This window comes from Alligator sinensis, unplaced genomic scaffold (assembly GCF_000455745.1).
Source record: "Alligator sinensis unplaced genomic scaffold, ASM45574v1 scaffold720_1, whole genome shotgun sequence".
NCBI classification, from domain to species: Eukaryota; Metazoa; Chordata; order Crocodylia; family Alligatoridae; genus Alligator; species Alligator sinensis.
The window spans coordinates 2,267,237-2,289,359 of NW_005842026.1; the positions used below are offsets into that span (position 1 = coordinate 2,267,237).

Sequence of the window (22,123 nt, forward strand, 5' to 3'; positions counted from 1 at the left end):
GAAAGAGACCAAACTAATGTGAATACTTGACAGACTTCATATAATCTAGAATGCTGTTTCTACTTTGAAGTATAGGAAAGAAGGGCTAAATTTGTCCACTTGTGATAAGAAAAGATTCTTTAATTGACTTTCTTTAAGCTTTGAATCCTATTTTGATATCAATGTTAGGCCTGTATTTGTGTGTGAATTCCAGAATATGGCATGAAAATGAAAAAAAAGCCTTTAGCTAAAATGACTGTAACACTTTCATTGCTTAGTCTATAGTATATTATTGAGCGTGACCTTTTTCTGTGCAATAGCCATTATATATTTCACATTTTAAAATAAAAGCATCACTAAGGCTTCTGACAGACATGAAACCTTCCCTCTCCCCCCAAAACAAACAAAACCCAACCCCCCCCCCCAAGCAAGCAAAAAACAGCATTTTACCAGAAAAGGAAATGTTAGTTTGACCCAGCTACCCAGCATCTCTATAGTTTGGGCACTTCAGAGGGGCTTTTTGGCGCTTTCATCTAAAAGCTGATTCAGTTGGCTATTAGATAAATGTGCCGAAAAGCTCTGCTGAAGCACCTGATCTGTGGGTGAGCTTAGTCAAATTAATGCAATGCCTCTTCTGGGCATAAAATATGCTTGGTGCAGGGGCATGTTGGGCTTAAACTAAAGCACTGTTTTGGGGTTTTTTTCCACATCTGTTAACAGCCTAAGACAACAGCATTTTCAGTTTAGTTCTCTTGCTTAAACTTCAAATTTTCTTTTTGGCTAAATTCTGTCAGATGAAATGGATAACTCATGGTTTAGATTTCTTTTGTAAAATAATTGATTTTAGAATGCCTAACTTTAATATGTTAAACACTTTATTAAATAAAGTACATAACATTACAATTTATTTAATTCAATTTGATATATAGGTCTTTTGTAGACAGAGACATGCTACTCCACATTAAGTTGAAGAAATTGCAGTAACTTGACTGCCATGACTTTACTCTGGAATTAAATTATTTTAATTCCCAGCAATATTTGAGCCGAAGTAATTTTACGTGAGAGTTCAAAAGTGTTTATGTAACGCTTGTGAAGTGTTATGTAATTATTAAATTACATTTCATTATAAAAAAAAAATAAAATAAAAAAATTACATTTTACTACATCTTCGCCCAACACTTTTACATAGGAAGGGAAGGGCTTTTTAATTTAATTTGATTTTTTTAAATTAAGATAAGATTCTTATGTCTTAATTATGATAAGATAAGGGTTTAAATACTTGTGCTGTTCTGGCTTTGCGTGCAAGTTCTAACATCACTTAATCAAAATTCAGTTTGTGCATGTTGATTAAGTAATTTTGCATGACTTGTTAATGTTACAAAGTTATCAAGAGAAGTTATTTAGGATTTTTTTGGTTTGAATGCAGGATCACAATTGAAAGGGTATACATAAATGTGCCTCTTCATTTAGCATGTAAAAACTTCTAGGCAGTTACTAAATTTGCATGAACTTTTTTGGATGCAGGTTTACAGACTGATTTTTTTTTTCCCCCCCCCCACCTTCAAAGATTCATCCCTAGTAATTTGTACCCCTTTAACTTTTGGCATCTCTTTTCAGGCTTTGTTTACAAACTGTTCTGAGAGTCAAGTTCTCTTTTTTATTAAAGAAAAACATGATGTGCAGTGTTCTCTTCTGAGTTGCATAAAAGCTAGTATAAGAACAGATTTTGAATGCTATTGAATTTGTACTCGCATTAAAACAATATTTCCCAAACTGTGTGGGGAATGTCTCCCTGTGGGGACATGAAAGTTTGGGTTGGTGTGCAGGGAGGCATGTGAATTACAGCAACAATCAGTAGTACCCCCTATACTTCAGCCACTTTCACATCTCTCCACCTGTCCTTCCCTGTCCATCTCAGCTGCCACCACCACTTCCCTCACTGCTCAGTGGTGGTGAGGAAAGTGGCAGTAGGGAAGGCAGGGGTATGCGAGTGCCTGACTTTACAATGGTGGGGCATATACCCGCAAGATCTGGGGAGCATGAGGTTACGATTTTGCTGCCATTTTCTATCATACTGCACATGTAATTGCCATGCCAGTCAGATTCTGCTTTTTTTACCCTTAAGAGGTGAATATCTATGAGAGCCAGACAGTACATCCTCTTGTTTTAGCTGATAATGGCTAAAACTAAAACCATATTTTATGATCTGAAATGTCCCATGATTAATTGTACTTGTAGACTGTTTTCAAATATTAGCTGCCCAAGTATTTATTGCTAGGCTCAGATACCTGGAAAATGTGACACTTGTGCTATAGATTAAGGGGGGGGCAACCTTCCTTGAGACATGCGTCTCAAATGGCATGGGCAGTCTGTATGTGGCAGTCTGTGGCGGTCACAAGCATACAGCAGCAGATTGGGCAGGAAGCAGAAAGAGCAGCAGATTGGGGGGGAAGGAGAAAGCAGAGCAGACAGAGGAAGGGGATTGAAGTAACACTCAGGGAAGGCATGAGGTAATTTATGATGCACTGGCCAAAAAAGATGGCTCCCACTATCATAAATTATCATTTTTATTTAATAATTTGCTTTAAACTAATTGTATATGACTAAAGAGTAAATCTGGATGCTTTAAATCATTTAAGCTGAACTTTTGGAATATACTGCTTAACTTTACACTATCAATTTTCTGTCACTTGAATTAAGTGGTGAATGTGGTAGGCATTCAGTATGATGATATAAGGAAATCACTACTCCTACATTAAATTTGTATTATAAGCCTTGATTCTGCATTGGGGCCCATGGATCCTTGTGCCTGTGGATGGCCCTTTAAATGCATTTCACACAGATTCAAGAAACTAACGGGCTGAAACTAGGAATAAAAATTTAAGATATGTAAAACAGCTGGAGTTTCTTTTGGAAGGCTAATCACTCGGTATATTTCATTTTGAATGTTGACTCTTGAGATTTTTGTAATTATATTGTCATTGTGAAATTAAAAACCAGTTCTGTTCTCTAAAGCTTGTGTGCTAGTATATTTTAAAGTAGTAGTTGAATAAGTTTCCCTTCCCTAGCATTAAGTCATTTGAGAAGGGCCCAAGAAGGTAACTGTTGTAAGGCATTTAATCGGGTACTTACCTGTGGTAATAACATATCTGTATTTGGTAAGTCCTTCATTATGACAGAATCTTCATTTCGTTCATTTGAAAGTGTACAGATTGGCAAAGCACCTGAACTTGATTTGGTTCTGGTTTAAAGAGATCTTTGGTCTACATTTATAAAACCTTTTATTTTTATGCTGGGTGGGTACTTAGTTCATTTACTTTAGTAACTTCAATTGCTTGGTCTCCTAGTGTGTGAATTTTTCAAACTGGTAGATTGTTATTGTTTAGCCTATGTGGAGACAGCTAAGGACTTCATTTGATTTTCACAGAACCATATTTTTTTTATTGTTTTCATGTTTACTTTCTACATCAGTATGCTAGGATTAAGGCTAGCAGTCTAATGTAGTGTCCTTCTTGTTACGGTTTGCTTGATAAAGGTACCTTTTGGTCCAGAAGGACAAATCCATACCTGGCAGGCATTTAGTATTTCTTCAGGACTCAGATGATACCCACATCTGTCATCTTTCAGAACAAAAATGGAGATGACATGCATGGCATCCTTTGGGATCACTGAATATTGAAGACCGAATGCTATGATGGCCAGAGACTTGTAAGATGTTCATGTCTTATAAAGCTGTACTGTCTGATGATCAACATGACATCCAAGTTACAGAGGTTGAACTCCAGAGAAGCACAAAACTCTTGGTTCAGAGGCAATATCTTTTATTAGACCAACTAAAAAGTAGCAAAAAAATTATTTCTTTGAAAGTTTTTGGGCATACACATCCTTTTTTGGGCTGAGGGGAAATCAAAAATTGTAAAAATCCTCGTAGGTAGAAAATAAACTTAATTTTGCACATGGGGATAGAAGCTGGAAGTGTATTCCCCTGGGTCTGAGAGTCCTTTTGTGTGTGTTCCTCTGTTATGTGCAGATAAGGGAAATCCCTGGAGGTGTCTGGTGTCAGAAGCAGGCAGGGAGGTACAAATTCCTGCTTTTGTAGAATCAATTGTTTTCCTTTTTTTCTGTCTTCATCCCCTCAATCTCTTTTCCTTTGTTTTCTGTATTTTTCTTTCAGTTTCCCCCACTCCACCTATTCTTTAGCCAAATTAAAAATTTGGCTTTCTCCCTCAGTCCCATTTTAGTCCTTGGTTTCTCAGGTGGCATGATCTGTAGGTAAGTGATTTTCAACCACAGTGATTCAGATCCATTTTAGGGGTGTCCTGCCAAGTGTCACGCAATGTTAGCACTGTAAGGTGTGTAAACAATAATTCATAAGATAAACCCAACAATTTCAAATAGGCATCCATAGTGTTAAAAACATTCTGACCTGTTGCAGCCTTTCTGAGTTCTTTGCAGCAGAAGAATTGCTTTATTATTTTTATTTAGTCAAAAATCAAGTTAAAACTAAAAGCCAACAATTTTCTGAAGGGTGCCTTGAGTCTAAAAAGGTTGAGAAACATTGCTATAGGTTGTAGTATAGCAGAAGAGGAGGTTGAAAGGTCAGAAAACTAGAGGGTACAGCAGAGAAGAAAATGTTATTTCCTTCTCTAGTGCCATCTGCAGAGGAAGAGGGAGCATTGCACTTAGGTCCAATGCTGGTTATATACTTCACTCGAGTACAGTTTGCAGACAGCATCAGTCCCCGTTTTACATACTTTTTGTCCTCATACTATATCCAATCCATATTGGGTATAGTTCTTCCCATCTTGCATTCAGACTCTGAGAGAGGTTGCACCAGAGCACAGTTGTAAACGTTTATATGCATGTCACTTCTGATCATCTGAGCTTATTCTAGTCGGCCTTTTTTCAGTTTGAGAATCACAGGAAAGCTAGCACATATGGTAGCCTGTACTTATAAGGATTTATTAGAGTACCTCCAAATGGGTATTTCATATAAAGAAAAGTATGAATTTAGCATTGTCGCATCTTTGCTCTTCACTTGTTCTATTTACTATTGATTACTCTTTAAATCTCAAAGTACAGAAAAGGTCTGACAGAGATCTTCAGCTGCTTCATTAACTTCAAGAAGCGATCATGACAGCACGACAGGCATAACAGGGCTGGCATGACAGAATGTGGTGGTCCCTGGCATTCATACTGGAGGGATAGCAGTTTGTTAAAAGAAAAGAAAGAAGTAGGTAGTTCTGGTTAGTGGCTGGTTCAAGATGACTGTGTCAGCAAAAGAAAGAGACCTGATATGTCCCAGAACCTTCTTGATATACTTTAGATTAAATTGAGAGATCTACTAATCTATCTACTGATAAGGAAAGTTGTCATGGCCAAAGGTTTTGACATAAAGATATAGGGAGTTCAAAAATCTGAAATTTCCTGGATGCAAAATAAGGGCTTGCGGAGTCAGGTTGTTGCCTTCCACAATACCATCAACAGATTTGGGCTGCCTATCGGTGTGGAGCAGACAAAGACAGCAATGGTTTTCAAAAGAAAGGAAAAGAACTATGCAGACATTTGGTGGCACCAAAATGGTGGATTGCGTGCTCAGTGTTGGCTATCTGAGAAATCTCAATGTATTGGAAAGACATTGTTCTAAGGATATTGAAAGGAAGATAAAGCTGATGTGTGGTGTCAAAGGTGACCTGAAGCCAATATGGGGGAGACAAAGCAGTCATCCTTGATTTAAAAATAAAAACTAAATCAGTGTATGTTCTCCCTCTTGCTTCATGTGGAAAAGAGAAGCTCATTTGAGAAAGATGACAGATGAAGATAGCTTTTAAAATAAGATGTTGCAGATGGATACTTGTGGTCAGCTGATGAGAACATGTAAAAAAATGAAAATCAGAAAAAATATCAGTGCAAGAGAGTCATTAATGGAACAATAAGAAGAATGCTCTAACTCTTCATCTGCTATATGAAGGGTGACCACTGGTTAAAACTGCTTTTTGACCTGGTAAAGGGGAACAGACCATTCTGGAATACTGGATGACATAACTTAGGGCTGTCACAACTGGCAACCCATAGGCTGCATGTGGGCCATGATGGGTTAAATTGTTGCCCTCAGGCTCCCATCCAGTTTCCCCTCCTCACCATTCCTCCAGCTGCAAGTTCCCTCTCCCTCTGGTTTCCCTTTCCTGCCCCTACCCATGCCTTAGGGGGCAGGGCTGCACAGCACAGCTTTCTTTGCCAAGGGAGCTTGCAACCAGGGGTGGCTAAGTAGTGCTGTACAACAGGAAGGTTCAGGGAACAGCAGCAGGGAGTGCCTGGGCATGTGGTGTAATGAGAGGGGGAGGAGAGATGGTGCAACAGGGAGGTGCGATGCAGCTGTGGGTGGTTCCTGGGTGCACAGTGCAATGGGGAGGGTGTAGAGCAGTAGGGGGAGGTGGAGTCCCTGGGACCCATGAACCCTGCTGGTAGGGCCCAAGCAGCACCTAGTCTCCTGGCAGCCCTGGTTGAACTTTTAGTTTTGGGCTCCCCTTCACCAGAGATAATGATGATAATAATTTTAAAATTACCATTTTCAGGCTCCCTTTCTGTCTGAGCCCTGGGCAGCCTCCTGGTTCGCCCATGCCTGTGTCTGGCTGAGGAGCATGTGGCCCCCAGACAAGTGCATGTTGGACAGCCCTGACATATCTAATCTGGTGCACTAGATATTTAGAGACAGTGTGCTGAAGCAAAAGACTGAGCACAGCGAAGAGTTGGAATACAGGGCATGGCTGTTCCCTGTGGTTATAAGGCTCAGGAGACAGAGGAACAAAGGATTTTCTTTGATATTTTAATTTTATGCACATATTTTGTCTTAATTTGTTCCTTTGTCCTTTTTCACATTTTTGTGGTAGGACCCTTGGAGCAAATTGATGGAGCACGCACCTGCCCTCTTTTAAAACCAAAGAGCAGGGGTGTCAAACATATGGCCCACAGACTGGATTCAGCCCAAAGAGCTGCTCTGTGTGACCCACTGGGCCACTGACAGGCTACTGGTTGTTGTGGGGCATGGCCTGCCTTGGAATTCAGGGTCCTTTGACCTGGTTGGTCACAATCATTATCAGCAAGCTTGGCTTGCCGCCACCAGCACCCTCGGACAGTTGCTCCACACCCAAAACCTATCCCTTGGATCCACTGCTGCTGATGGACCATTCACTGGTTCTGGACCAACGGTTTCCTCTGGGTTTTTCATTGCTCCCACAAGGCCCATTGCCTGAGCCGCCATTACAGTGGCCATAGCAGCCGCCCATGAGCAGGCCATAGGCTTGATCTTGCCCACAAGGAGTTGTGCAGTCTGGATCTTGCCAAGGGCTCCAGATACGTTTGACACCCCTGATTTAGAGGGTAGTTAGTCCCTAATAAAATTTCCTTTTGTAAATAAATTTAGCAGATTTTGGTTACTTCTTACCATCTTCCCTGGAACTTGGGTGGTTTTATTTGCATATTAATTACTGTATTACAGTTTGTCTTCTATCTTGGCCTTTCTTAAGGGAAAGCAGTATTTCATTTCTTTGAACCTATTTACATAGACACTGACCTTTCAGCTTTTAGTTTATAGTTGTGTATAGTGACAGTGATCCGATTATTTTATCTCATTTTATTAGGCCCAGATAAGAGTTTCCATTCTCACTGCCATGTAAGGACCAGTCTGAATGTACTGCTTTCAGTTTTGCATGTACAGAAACCTGACCAAGTCGCTTCTATTGTCAAACCTTTTCAAATATTAAATAATTTGGGCTCACAGGGTTTCTCTGAGGTTGGGCAATATTGCTTTTGAACAGATGAGAAAATAAACAGTAGAGGGGACTTGCCAGTCCATAGTCAGACTAAAGATAAGAGTACTGGATTAGGGAAGACTGTACTTTGGTCTTAATTTAAAAAAATCTTGTCTTTTTGCTGTCAGAATTATTCCTCACAAGTCAATAAGAATGTGAATATGTACAGGTGAGTTTAAGAACAATTTTCAAACTCTTTAAAAGCAACTATATTTAACATAGTTACAAAACTCTCTATTTCCTGACAATTTGAACTTCTCCTCTTGGACGGAATTAATTGAAATTGAAGGATTTGAGCTGACACTAGTACATGTGTTACCTAGTAAAACTGCTCCAGTATTAACTTTGCTTTATCTAAAGTTAAAGTTGAGGAGATCTGGCTCACTTGTGTCATTTACACAGGCTCCTGCACACTTAGCACTTAAGGTACATACAGACATTTGAGGAGGATAAGGGGCGGTTACATCAAGTTAAAAATGGCCACTCGATCTAAGGTAAGTCGGAATGGAGGGGGCAATGGGGTCATCAGGAGAGGCAGGTGAAGTCTATGGGTGGGATTGAAAGCCATTGGCAATTTTTAGCACCCCCTCCCCCAGCCAACCCTACCCATCAATTAACAACCCTTCTGCCCCATCCTGCCCTCTCCCTACCCTGACTTGCTTCCTGAGCTTCTGGTACTGGGGAACATTGGTAAAAAGAGCACAGGGAACTTGAAGAATGGGGGACTTAGGGGGTTTGGGAGGGGTTGTCTGAGGGTGGTAGGAGGTGCTGGGGGGCCAAAGATACCTTGGTGCCAGGTTGGGGCGAGGGTAGGAAAAGCATAGCTCTGGGGCTGCGGCCAGTAGCTGGGCTTTCTCAGCCCTGGGTCTGTGCTGGTAACTGTATAAAAGTTCGGTTACACCAGGTCTGCCATTTTTAGATGCATCTTACTGTCCTGAACTTTTGTAGAGTTTATACTTAGATTGACCTAACTAGGGATCTAAGTTTAAGGTCTGCACTTGGGTGCACTAAGTTGAATTGGTTGGCCATTTTTAAGGCAGTCTAACCTCTCTGAATGTCTTTGTGTACCCTTAGAGTCTGTCCCAAAAGTGGCATGCATATTTGTGCCACTGCTGTTTGTCCTTAGGCATGCCCTTGCATGCGTGCTTTGGCGTGTGGGAAATTGCCCGCAATGGGGTAGGGGAGGCTGGAGACAGCACCTGTGCTGGCCCCAGTAGCCTTATCTGGGTGCCTTCTGGGGCAGCGGCGGCATCGAGCTGGCTGCTTGGAGCCTGGCCAGCAGTCAGAGCATTACTCTGGTTGGCCAGGCTCCCTTTCTGGTGGCGCATACTGCTGCCACATGCACCATACCACTTTTTTTAGTGGCTTTTTTTTTTTTTTTTTACACCAGGATCTCCTGGTGTAGCAGTGTAGCAAACAGGTACATGTGCACCTCATGTGTTTTGCAGCGCCTCAAATGGGTTTGAGTCATTGCAAACTGCACCAATGTGCTCGTCAGAATGCACCCTTAGAGTCTTTAGCAGCTGCTGTGCCATCCTGAGTGGCACCTCTCTCTCCTATTTTTAACTGCTCCAAGCGAGTCCATTCCTTTAAAATTTAGGGCCTAAATCATCTATTATCTTTGTAAAACCATCCACCTTTATCACAACAAATACTTAATAAGTCCAAGCCCTTATTCTTAACTTTTAACTGATGTCACATTTACTCAGTTACTGTTTTGATTATCTAGTTCTTGAATGCAGTTCTTGTTTAAAAATGGATATTTATTTCTAGATGCTGCCTTCTGTATTATATTATATGATAGTGTATGGAAATTAGGCAGTAATTTATCTGCTTGATCTTTGGATAGGACTTAAGCCTTCCAAGTTGAGTACATAAATCTCAATTTCAATAAAGAAAAAGGGTTCTGGATACATAGACTAGTTTTAAGCCTTGGAAGACTTTTATCTGGAATTTTCTTATAGAATTTTTAAAGCTGCTTTATTTTTGTCTGATGTTTATGACAGGTGTGTTTTTTTTCTTGCGTCTTACCAGTTTTCAGATACCTTAATAACTTTAAGTGAAATTTTGCATAATTGTACTTTTGCAGAATACGTTCTGCTTTTAGTCTTTCTGTTTATTCATATTGAATATGAATGTTACAGCTTTTAGAATGCTCTTTTTAGTGTAGAAATATATTGTAAGATCTTACACATTTTCTAGAACTGTCTCTACTTAGAGGAATATAGGGCAATTTTAAACCAAGCCTTCTTTAATTGGACACTTAAATCTAGACCTGTATAAGACTATTTCAGAAGTGGCCCTTGCTAACCACAGTTGGACTTAATTTTTCACGTTGCTAAACTTAATGCCATTTATTAAAAAAAACAACACAGGGAAAGTTAATTGTTTGTTGCATCCCCGTTATAAGTCATCTGTACTACTTCTCCCCTCATTTGTAAGCTAACTTTGTTTGTTCTTGTTTCTCATTAAGTCATTTAGTAAAATGGTTTAATACTACCAGCATTTAATATACATGCATTTTGTTTAATGGTTTCTTTTTTATAAATGTAACATATTTGGTTTTTCATAGGGACTTGAAATTGCTGGATTTATTTTTCTCTTACAGCAGATTATCAACCAGTTCTACAAAAGAGCAAACAAGTTTTTAATAACGTTCTTTGATTTGGTGGATTAAAACTGCTTGCATGCAATTTAGATTCAGTTTAAGCCTTTTTAATTTTAAATTTCCAGAAGAACAATATATTGAAAGTACAAAAAAATCAATATATTCTCTAAGTAAGTCCCATCAGTAATCATTTTTGTTTAATTAGCAAACTGGATTTATAGACTGCTATGAAGTCAAGCGGTAGCAATCAAATGAACCTTTGCTGCTGACATTAATTTACAGGGGTCAACAGGACAAAACTTCACGACATGATAGCTGATCTGGGCGATGATGAGCTACCCCACATCCCTTCAGGAATCATTAATCAATCTAGGTCACCCTCTTCTAGAATGACTGATCATGAAGGTGCAAGAGCAGAGGAAGGTACAAAAATTACTATCCCCTCTAAAAGAAAAATTAATGCTGTTACAGATTTCAGTAAGACATCAACATTTTTTACAACTCTTCTCATGTTTTTGCCAGACTACAACTTGAACTTCTCCATCTTTTGTGTATGTCAAATTAATCCAAACCAAAAGTTTACCCCTCAGGTGTTTTAAAATCAGTCTTGCGTGAAGCTGTGCTAGTTCCAACAGTGTCAATTCTTAAGTCGCTCTCTGCAGAGTCCCGTTGTAATGCAACCTTAAACTTTTTAAGTCTTGGTAGAAAAAAATGGTGAGTATTCAAGTTTGATAAGCCATTTGTGTTGAAAGGTGAACTATAAAACTATGTTAATGTGTAGTAAAGTAGCTACACAGAAAATGTATTTGGTTTTCTGTTGTCCAAATTGATGTTAATGCTTATATAGTTGTAGTAACTTTTTATTCAGCTGTTGTACCTATGTTCTGTTCTATCCTGTTCTCTTCTCTCTTTATCTAAGTCAGACTGTTTTCACTATACCCCATGAAGTTAAGTGGAAAACTACGTATTTAGCTAGGTTAAATAGGAGGAGATTGGTTACAAGAATTTATGCATCAACGTTTCACATCTGTTTCATTTGATGCCAAAAATATGTTAAAAATTAAGGCTGTCATCTCTCTTGTAGAACATATTTAAAGATTTAGTACTGATTCCAGTTGTCCAGACCTTCACAGTAGCCTAATGTCCTGGTGTAATCTCAAATACCTTAAAATTTAAGTTTAACAACAACATAAAAATTGCCCAACATATTTTGTAAGTCACAGTTTCCAGTGTCTCCTTTTATCTCCCTTAATAACTATGGTTTTGTATAATGTGTTTAAAAAAAATAAAAAGGAAGAAGGTGGTCATCAGGATGTAATAGACAAGGTACTGGGGTTTATCATTGGAAAACTCAGAAGTTTAATTTTGTATAAGACTGCCTGCATTCTGCAGCTGAGAGAAGCTCATGTTGCAGGACATTCACAATGGCTCTTGTACCTGTGCATATCCCCACTCTTGTCCACATAGCAGCCTGCTGTATCACTAAAGCTGGGTGCACTTTGGTAGAAATCCCAGGGACTCCTGCACAACTCACACAGGGTCCCTACTTCGATGCATGCTCACTGTATATTAGGTCACCTGCTAGCATTATAAGGAATTCTGGGTGTTTGACCATTTGATGCCTCACTCCCATTATTTCATCTTCTCTGTCCCATAACTCATCTCTGTACCATTTTCAAATGGTCACTGCAAACATGGATGACACACAGAGGATGAAATGTGCATTTCTGCTGTACTTAAGACTCTGCAGCTGCTGCAAGATGAATATCAAAACTGAAATGTTTAGGAAAAAAATTAACTGCACACCTGAACTTGGGGGAGGATTTCATCTTTGTCAGTCTAATTGAATTTTTATCCAGAAACCCTGCTTTTTCCAGAGAGCAAAATGCCTAATTTCCACTGTATATTCCCAAACGATATAAACCAATGCATGTTCTTTTAATTCTAAAATGCAACACCATAATCTGGTTATATTTGACTGGCAAAACTGAAACCTATTTACATGCCTTAAAAAAAAAAAAAGTGTTCTATAGTTTACCATTAACTTTCGATGGGGTGAGTGACTTTTCAAGGCTACTTCATACCTCACTACACTTTAGATGCATGGAAGTTGTTCATTCTCAGTACTTCCATAAATCATTCTAGGAAAAAAGTGTCCTCTTTAACTTAGCCATTTTTCACAGCTTGGTATTCACTACTGTGAACCTAACTTCAGTTCATCAGTTTGGTTTTCTGTGCTTTCAACACTTGAGTATTATTATGGAGAGTTATAGTACGAGAGTCATATTATCTTCGTGTTTCTTATTCCTTTTCCTTATCCATCTTGACTTACTAGAACTAAATTGTAGAACCTAAATTATTATTATGCTTTGATAAAGAAAGTTTGAAGGTAATTCATGTCTAATTCATGTAGTACAAAGCAACATAGTAAACAAGTTTATACCCTTGGATTCCTTATATTTTGTGTTCTGCAGCTTCATAAATTGAGTGAAACAGTATGCTTCATTCTTTGGAATGAATAAGAAAGAAACTGTTCTACTAACAGTTAATTTTGCCTTGTGGGTCTTCTCTCTTTTGCAGACAATTTGAAAGCAATTTTTTTCATACAGTTTTGATTTTGGGCAAGCCCCCTATATGTCCTTGTGAGGCTAGGCTATAGTTCATTCTGATGAATATTTGTGTATGCAAGCCTATGCTACTTTTGCATTACTGAAGAGGAGACTTCTACAGTAAAGGGCATACTTGGCAGTTTTGTGTGCCTGTCAGGAGTACTATTGTGGTTCCGAGCTATTTCATGGTATCTCTGAAGTTGCAGCTCTTGGTACAGATGGAGAGATTTGAATGCAGTTGTACATAGTTACTTTCTTCTGTATTTTCTTTTAAACGTTTTTCTTTTCTTTTCTATTCTTTGGTGCAGTGTAAACTGTGACTAAGTTAAGAATAACTCCTAATATTATAGAATAGGAATTAGTACATGTATGCAAACAAAATAATTTAGGACTTTATTGGAAGCATGGCATATTTCAGAATAATGGGATAGTTGAGGATAGTTCAGCAAACATAGTTATTTGCATGTGCATGATGTTTCTGATAAATTATTGGCAAAATTACCTATATGTAACAGGGCATAATCAAGTAATTAAAACCCTAGATCACCATCATTTGTCTATGTTCTGAACCTTTTTAAAAAAAGAAAAGGGTAGGGATGAGGAAGAGAGAACCACCCACATTGTGTAGTTCAGAAAGGTAGTTGCTGGTTTTTAAAGACTGGCCACACAGGAGTACCAGTATGCTCTGTTGTCAAAATTCTTCCAAGGTAGATGGAGTTTATGTTGACAAAGTCATACTGTGTACCACTGTAGGAAAACTACTTCCTGAGAAGCTCTATAGTAAAACTACAAATGTGCCAGTATACTTGTGTCTGCATGTGAGGCTTCTGCTGGACCAGCTATGCTAGTCAGAAATCCTATCTTTTCACATCTGTGCTAAACATAGCTCAGGTGCCCAAAGTCTATGCAATAGACCTGATCTTGCTTGCTTTTCTGTTAGAAACTCCAGGGAACACATTTTCATTGTGGTCCATGGGATAGTAATCTAATTCAAATAGATATAAAAACAGAGAAGGAAAAAGTTATTGACAATCTATGAGAAGGAGAGCCTTGACTTGAGTGTTTGTCAACTAAAAAGAATTGTGTGTTTAGAGTGGGAAGTCTTATTTCCAAGAGAAGAGTTGATAACAAGTGGTTAGAAATTTAAAACAAATTAAGTACTTGATAGTGTTGCTGTTAAAACTGTATATGTTCTTGTTCAGTATAGCCCCAAAACAGATTTCATTTTAAAAACTGCCAAATAATTTAAATATTTTTATTTTTATATGCTTCTAATTTGTTTATTTTAAAAAATGTATAGTGAAGAAATAAATGCATTTCTCTCTATTTTAATCGGAAACATTAAATTAGAAATATTTTGCCTTACCAGGTGTCATGAATCTGGTGCACAACATACTAGCAAATAAAAAACAAAATTTTCTCAGAAGCATGCATAAACAAAGAACTTCATATGAATTGAGATTATTGTGGGGGGGAGGAATGGAGGGTGGAGGCATAGGGGATGCTGAAGAGTAAGAAGTGTGAATGAGCTCTTCTTAAGTGATATGCACATGAATCCAGAATTAAGTGGCCCAACTTTTGTTTTATTTGGTACTGACTGATTAAAAAAATGTAAAGATTCATAATGTGCTTAGCACTATATACGTAGATAATTTGAATATCAGTTTTATGTCTTCTAAAATTTATCAAAACCCAGAACCTTGAGAGAGTCCATTGCAGAAGTTAGTAATTGCAAATGTCACTTGTTCTTGTGTTTTAAAAATGGTGTGCCTGGCTGGTAGAAGCGAAGTTTTGCATGGTGTGTAAAAGCTGAAGATGATAGTCATGTAGGTGTGTATTTTCATCTTTATAACTTTGTACTTAAGAAATAGTTACTCTGAAGGAAATGAGAGCAGCATGATCAAGTGAATTGGGGTTTGGGAGAGAGTTCCTTGCCTTCCCAGTGGCCTGGTCACTTCACCTCCCTGTGGCTCAGTTTCCCTATCTGTGAAGCAGGGGCAGCAGTGACCTCCTCTATAAAGTGATTTGAGATCTACTTATGGAAAGTACTGTATGAGGCCCAAGTATTACTTTTACTGTGAGTTCATTATTATGTTCATGTTTTCTTTTCCATTCAGGAGACAATTTTATAATGTTTAAATTTTGGTTAATAAGAGTTCAGCTTTTACTTGCCTTCAAGCAATGACTAATACAGTTTTGGTTTTTGGTTTCTTTTTTCTTTTTCATTTTATAAGTTTTGATTTTTTTCCTTGAGACTTAAGAAACTGTTTTGTTCTTTGTAGCTGAGCCAATAACGTTTCCATCTGGAGGAGGCAAGTCTTTTATAATGGGTTCTGATGATGTTTTGTTAAGTGTACTGGGCCTTGGAGACCTTGCAGACTTGACAGTAACAAATGATGCAGACTATAGTTATGATGTAAGTGCAATTTTATTTTAAAATTATTTATACAGTTTAATTTAATTATAGTTATTTTTCAGAACATTCCAAAATTTTTAAGATGGATTAATTTAGTAGTGAGCGCTGTTATATTGGGGGAAAGCATGCTTCATGAGTTTGCAAAGCAGTTTGCAAAATCAAGATGAAATATGATTAGATTTTTAATTAAAGAACTTGTAATTCACATTTGTGACACATAAAATACAAACAAGTTCTATATTCATATTATGATGAGATTTATCCCCAAAACTAAGCACTAAAACATGTGTAGATAAATCATTATAGTAACTTTTATATGTCCCCTTTTTTATTAATGTCACCTGTGCAAATTGTATATAGTAGTATGTGATGGCTTAACTTTTTAGTGTTAATTTTAGTATATATTTGTGAGAGATTTTAATTTTATTATCCCAGTGTGTTCTCAATTTCTCTCGTATTGCATAACATGACATTCTATGCATAATATGCATAACATATTGCATAATATTATTGCAAAAAATGCATAACAATTTTTATATGAAATTGTTATTGGTTTGTGAAGTTTATATCATGGGAGTACGTCCAGGTAAGTCTTCATACATTGAAATCTATTTAAAATTATATTGCATTTATGGCTTGGATCAGTAAGATCCTTTCAATTGTTGGTTGTTTTTATAACTTTTTCTGTAACCTTGAGTGTGTAGTTTCATTTTTTTTTTAAACTAAGATTATGGTACCACTGTTTCTGTTGGGAACCATTATTGGTGATTACTCAAATTTCATTTTAAACACCTTGTGAAATGAAAACTTAAATGTTTATTGCATTACCATAGTCTAAAAGTATAATAAATGCTGTTAGTTACATCTTTTTTTATTTTGTTTTTAAAAATCTTTTCATTTTATTTAAAAATTATTTGCCAACATATTAATGCTATTAAACACTTAACTTTGTCTAGTTTTAGAATTTAATAGCACACATTGCTTCTTAAATGACAAATAACATGAATTGTTCATATTTCTAATGTCTTTATATTGGCCAATCAATTATTGTATTATTTCAAAAAATCTAAAATATAGATAGTGCAAGAACCACATACACATGGTTCAGGACTTTTAGATCTCAGAACAGTGATTCTCAGTCAGGGTGTTGCAACACTTGGGGTGCCCTGAGATCCTTTGAAGGATCTATGAATGATTCACAAGATAAACCTACATTTTTCAAATAACAGTTCATACTGGTAAAAACATTCTGACCTTCTGTGATGTTTCCGTGTTCATTGCACCAGTCTGTTATTTATAGTAAAAAAAGAAGGGAAAACTAAGAAGTGGCATTTTTCTAAGGCATTCCTTGAGCCTAACAAAGAGTGGTATGAGTCTAAAAAGGTTGAGGATCACTGTATTAGAGGCTATTTTATTTCATCACACACTACATTTGTTAGCTTTAAAGGTGAACTGTGAAATGCTTTAAAATTGAAATTTATTATAGTATTAATATAACAAACATCATCAAGAATTAGGGCAATTAACTTCAACTGTCAGTTTAAATCTTAATCTTTAAGACATACAACTCTGCTGTCTTATAATTTACGTTTTACTATAGCATGATCTTGGGGTAACAAGATTTACTCCAATCCAATACAAAATGTAATCCAATACAATATAGATAATAGGAAGCAAACTAGCATTTTTTGGTAGTTTGTACAGTAAATTATAGTATATTCAGTTTTCACACTGCTTAATTTTCTAACGCTTCAGTGTAATCGATAAACAGGTCGTTTTTTAAAACCGTTTTCTATAATGTTTAAAGCGTGAACACTTTAAAGATGGCGGGCTCTGATTTTGAGATAAACTATCGTTTTTAACCCACAGTGAGTTTTATGCTCTAAAATACAATGCCGTGTTCGCCTTGGCCCCAGCTGGGCAGCCCCAGCCTCAACCCCACACTCTCCCTCACTGGGGGCTTTTATCTGCCATCCCCCTCCCCTTCCCCTTCCCCTTCCCCTTCTGCCACACCAGACTTACCAGCTGCATGCAGCTTTTCACGCTGCCAGCTCTGCTAGTCATTGACTATGTGCTGCGCTGCAGCTGTGCATGGTTATTTATTGGACAAATTATTGGCCACATCGGTCAAGTTTTCTTTATATTGGTGCTGATCTGATTTTGGACCGATGTATCGGTGCACCTCTGCCTTAATTACTTATCCTTAACTCTGGAATGATCTTAAAATAAACTGAGTTAGTAAAAATTAAACTTTAATAATAACAGCTTATTTTATCTCAGAGCTTAGTGTTTACAGATTAAACTTGTGAGCACTGAGGTATTTTATGTATTATTCCCATTTTTATGTGGGGAATTTGAAGTATTGGAAGATCAGGTGATATACCTAAAATGAAGCATCAGAAAACTTGCACTTTTGGGATTAGTCTGTATTCTTTTTGCTGAATTATCTTTCCCTGGATCCCATTGAAGTGCATCAAAGTTTTGACCCTTTTGAATATCAATCAATGGCCATAGGTTGCATGTGGCTTTTTGTGGTGCTTGTCATAATCACCCTGCTCCAAGGGCTTAAAAGGCAAGGTATCGCTGGTTTTCTGACCACTTGTAGCATTCAGACTGGAAACAACATCATGTCTCTTGGATGCTTTTAAATTGAAAGATGGCAAATGTTGTATAGCTTAGATTTTTCCCAATTCCAGTTTCTTTCAGCAGTCTGAATTTGAATTTCATTATGTGTTTAGGGGTCATTTGCGTGAATCATCTTGGTGATATCACAGCCTTCCAACCTTGAGTCCTGTCCAACATTTGTTTCCAATCCAATCACAAATCATGCCTGTCCAACTTGCAAGCCTCACCCTGTTCATCAGTGGCCATCGCTGTTCTGTTTTGCCTGAGAGAGAAAAATATGCTGGACTGGTGCTCCCTCTGTCATTTGTTTCCAATCCAATCACAAGACATGCCTCTTAAACTACATTTTAGTCAATGAAAGCCACCTCTGAGCCTAAGAAAATGAGCATCAGTAAAATTATTCATATGCCAAAAATTCTCAGTAATGTTACACGAAAGCCTTCCTGAAAGAAGAGTTTCCTTTAACCCCCTGTGGGTTAAAGGAACTTGACACTAAAATAGATTTTGGCACCATGGACTGGTACTGACACAAGTACTGTTTGGGTGGGGGGGGAAGAAACACAGTTACGACCCTGTTTTCTTACTTTTTCTTAAATAGGAGTCAAAATATCAGCCCTCCATAAAAATTCACTGAGCTCTCCACCATTACAGAGACTAGTATTTCAGGCTTTGTTGTAAGTCTGACATCTAACAAAATATACCTCAGAATCAATTTAGCAGATTGATATCAACAAAGTTGTGTGATCTTTGGGAAAGGTTTCTGAGAAAAGCCAGCCAGAGATTTCAGTCAGAAGAAGGAACCTCTGAACACCCTTGACACAGTGTGCTTTTTGGCCTGTGCTGATTAGATGGTTATCTTGCTCCAGCCCTCTCCTCTTCATCTTCCCTTAATCTCTACTTTTCTCCATATCTCCTCTTTCCTCCTGGCTCACCCCCCACATTTCCCTTCCCTTCACTTTCATTCTGTTCAGCTTGTTTTTCATCTCTAAATACACCCTGCCTCCCTCTTCCCCCCCAGTCACTGAAGTAACATTACCATGTTCATTCGGTTTTTTCATTCTTCTCCTTTACTTTCCCTGTTTTTCTTGTCTGTTTAGGTTGCAAGCTCTTTGGAGCAGTATTTAAACAGTTACTAGGACAAAGAGGCCCCATTCTTGGTTGGTCCCTGGGGTACATGCATGATTAATGATAGCAGTTGGCAATGCAGATATCAGTATTGGCACACAATGTAGGGTCCATGATCCTGGTTTGGGTAGCAGTAGACTGGCTGCTTCCATCCTAGCCAGCTACATTTTACTGACCAACAGGAAATCAGTTTATGATGAAATGGAAATAGGTCATGTATCAGCCTGTATCCATGTAACATCACTTAATGAGATTTTACCTGAGAAAATATCAAAGATGGGTTCCCTTCCCCATCCCTTCGCCCAACAGGGGCACTTTCCACAGTGGATCAGAGGCAGGTTGGGAAACTCTCCTGAGTCATCTCCAGATACAAGGGACCTCAAAAGATTTGGCCTTTCACCTAATATATTGGAACTAAAAACAATCAGACTAGGCAATAGATGTTCCAGCTTGTTCTGCAGAAGATCTACAGGACAGATTTATATTGATAATGCATCCATAATATTAAAAGAGCACACCACTTCTTTGTTAATCTGTATCAAGAGGCTCTCTAGCTGTAGTTGTATGTCACCAACATGGGATAAACTACAGCTTTCCATCTTTCAGGAGTCGATGACAGCCCAAGAGATACTTTTAGCAGACAGTCTACCATTTGTGAACTGTCATTGCTGAGGTCCATCACAGAACTAGTATTCTAATAATGAGGAAATCCTGTGGGACTTGTTAGTAAGAGCAGCACAAAATATCCAATCTTTTCTTTCAAGGCAGACATGCACCCTTCCTTAACTGCAGGAGGCTTCCACTCACCATGAACCTCAGGACATGTAAGCTATTCCACTTAAATTTAGTCAAATAAGCAAAATGACACAGGAGAAAGCCAATATAATTTTAATATTTCTGAGATAATTTTATTGAGTTGCCTTCTCTTGAAGGCTATTTTATCGTATATTCTACTTTTAGACTGCCTGGAATAGGATCCTAGGAAAGTAGGGCGGGAAGGGAAATCATGAGGCCTCTAGCCCAGTCCCCAACTCAGGACAGGATCATTCCTGACTAAACCATTCCACTCTAGTGTGTCTGTCTGACTAGCTCTTGAAAATTTCCAATGATGGAGATTCTATAACTTCTAGGTAGCTTGTTCCAATGCTTGATCACCCTTACAGTCAGAAATTTCTTCCTAATCTCCAACCTAAATTTCTTCTTCTACAGTTTAAGGCCATCTTTCCTAGTCTTGTCTCCTACAGCCACACAGAATAATCTCATCTTTATCCTCTCAGTAATCACCCTGTGGTCACCAATCAGTGGATCTTAAGCCACCGGTAGATCTTGGAGCCTCTTGGAGTTGATCTGAGGCTGGGGTGGGGGGCTGAGTGCCCACGTGCATGCAGACGTGCACCCCAGCCCAGGAAGTCAGTCTGTGGGGGAGGGAATGGGCAGGGGCTAGATTGAGGCCCCTGCAGTGAGGGACTGTGCCACAGAGGCAGGAGCAGGGGTAAGTTGAGTGGGGCCCTGGCCGGGTGGGACTTGCCTGCTGGGGAGGCCCGCCCCCAAATAATTTTTTCTCCCTCTGCCTCAGTCTGCCTCCCTGCCCCTCCCCACAGACTTACCTGCTGGGGCAGTGCACAGTAGATCTTGGGTTGTTTTTAAATGCTTTTAAATGTTTTTAAATACTTAAAAAGGTTGGAGACCACTACTGTAGGTATTTGCAGACTTTTATTAAATCCCTCCTCCCACTGCCAGTCCTCTTCCCCCCCCCCCCCCCCCCCCCCCGCCCCCAGGCTTCTTGTCCCCAGACTAAACAATCTTTTTCAATTCTTTCAGCCTTTCATAAGTCATGTTTCCCAGGCCTCTATTTTTGTCCCTCTCCACTGGACTTTTTTCCAATCTCTCCACATCTTTCTTCAGGTGTGGGACCCTAAACTGGTCACAGGTGAGGCCCCACACACCCTGAGTAGAGCAGTAGTCACTTTCTTTGATTTGTAAGTAACACTTCTGTTAATACAATCCAGCATGCTGTTGGCTTTTTTTTTTTTTTTTGCAACAAGAGCTCATTGTTGGCTCATATTCTGCTTCTGGTCTACTTTAACCCCCCAGGTGCTTCTCTGCAGTACTGCATCTTATCTAGTCACTCCCCAGCCTATTTTTGCATGTCGTTATTCTGTCCCAAGTGAAGGACTTTCTACTTTTCCTTGTTGCTTTTCATCTGATAATTTTTAGACCATTTCTAGAGTTGACTATCATACAGGTGATGACATGGCAGTGTTCTAGTGTTATGTTGTTCCTAAGCAGCTGTTGCTATTTTGGGGCATGTCAGTGAATATATACAGTAAGGGAAATGTTGATGGTCAGCAGCAGCTCTTGCTAAAGTGGTGTTGCAGAGAGACAATGATGGCTATACTGCAGAAGCAAGATAAAATACAGACGTAAAATTGCTGATTTGAAATTCTTAATGTTAACTTAGAATAGAGGCTGGCAACCTATGGCCCATGCAGCTGGATCCAACCTGTGTTGCCTTTTAATTTGGTCTGTGCAGCCACGGCTTTGGTAGTGTTGGGTTCTCCCTGTGCTACACCACAGTTAGTTGCCAGGGGCTCTGGCAGAGGGGAACTCTTCCTGCACTTTGCCATGATTAGCTACATGGTACTCACACAGAGGGGAAACTCTTACTGTACCATGCCACAGTCGGATGGCACAGCCTTTCACAGAGCAGGTCTTTCACTGTGCTGAACTGTGCCACAGCTGAGCGGTGGGGAGAAACAGCACTGTGCCTGCCTATCTCTGATCTGAGCTGGGTTATTCTGGCCCTGCCACCTGAAAATGTTGCTAACCTTTAACTTGCATTCAACAAAAAAGAGCACTTTCTTTTGAGGAAAATTCATTCCTGTAAGCCAGCAGTGCATGAACTCTTGTACCAGTGGGTCATATGTTAAAATCAGAATGGGCTGAGGGC

At 38.7% G+C, this 22,123-nt stretch overlaps 1 protein-coding gene across 1 annotated transcript in view; it reads left to right on the forward strand.

Moving 5' to 3' along the window:
• STRN3 (striatin 3) overlaps positions 1 to 22,123 on the forward strand; it is an 89,491-nt gene that overhangs the window by 36,866 nt on the left and 30,502 nt on the right. The window contains exons 9-10 of the mRNA XM_025202479.1: positions 10,681 to 10,821; positions 15,290 to 15,423. Of these exons, the coding sequence (XP_025058264.1) occupies positions 10,681 to 10,821; positions 15,290 to 15,423 (275 nt within the window). The remainder of the gene's footprint in view (positions 1 to 10,680; positions 10,822 to 15,289; positions 15,424 to 22,123) is intronic.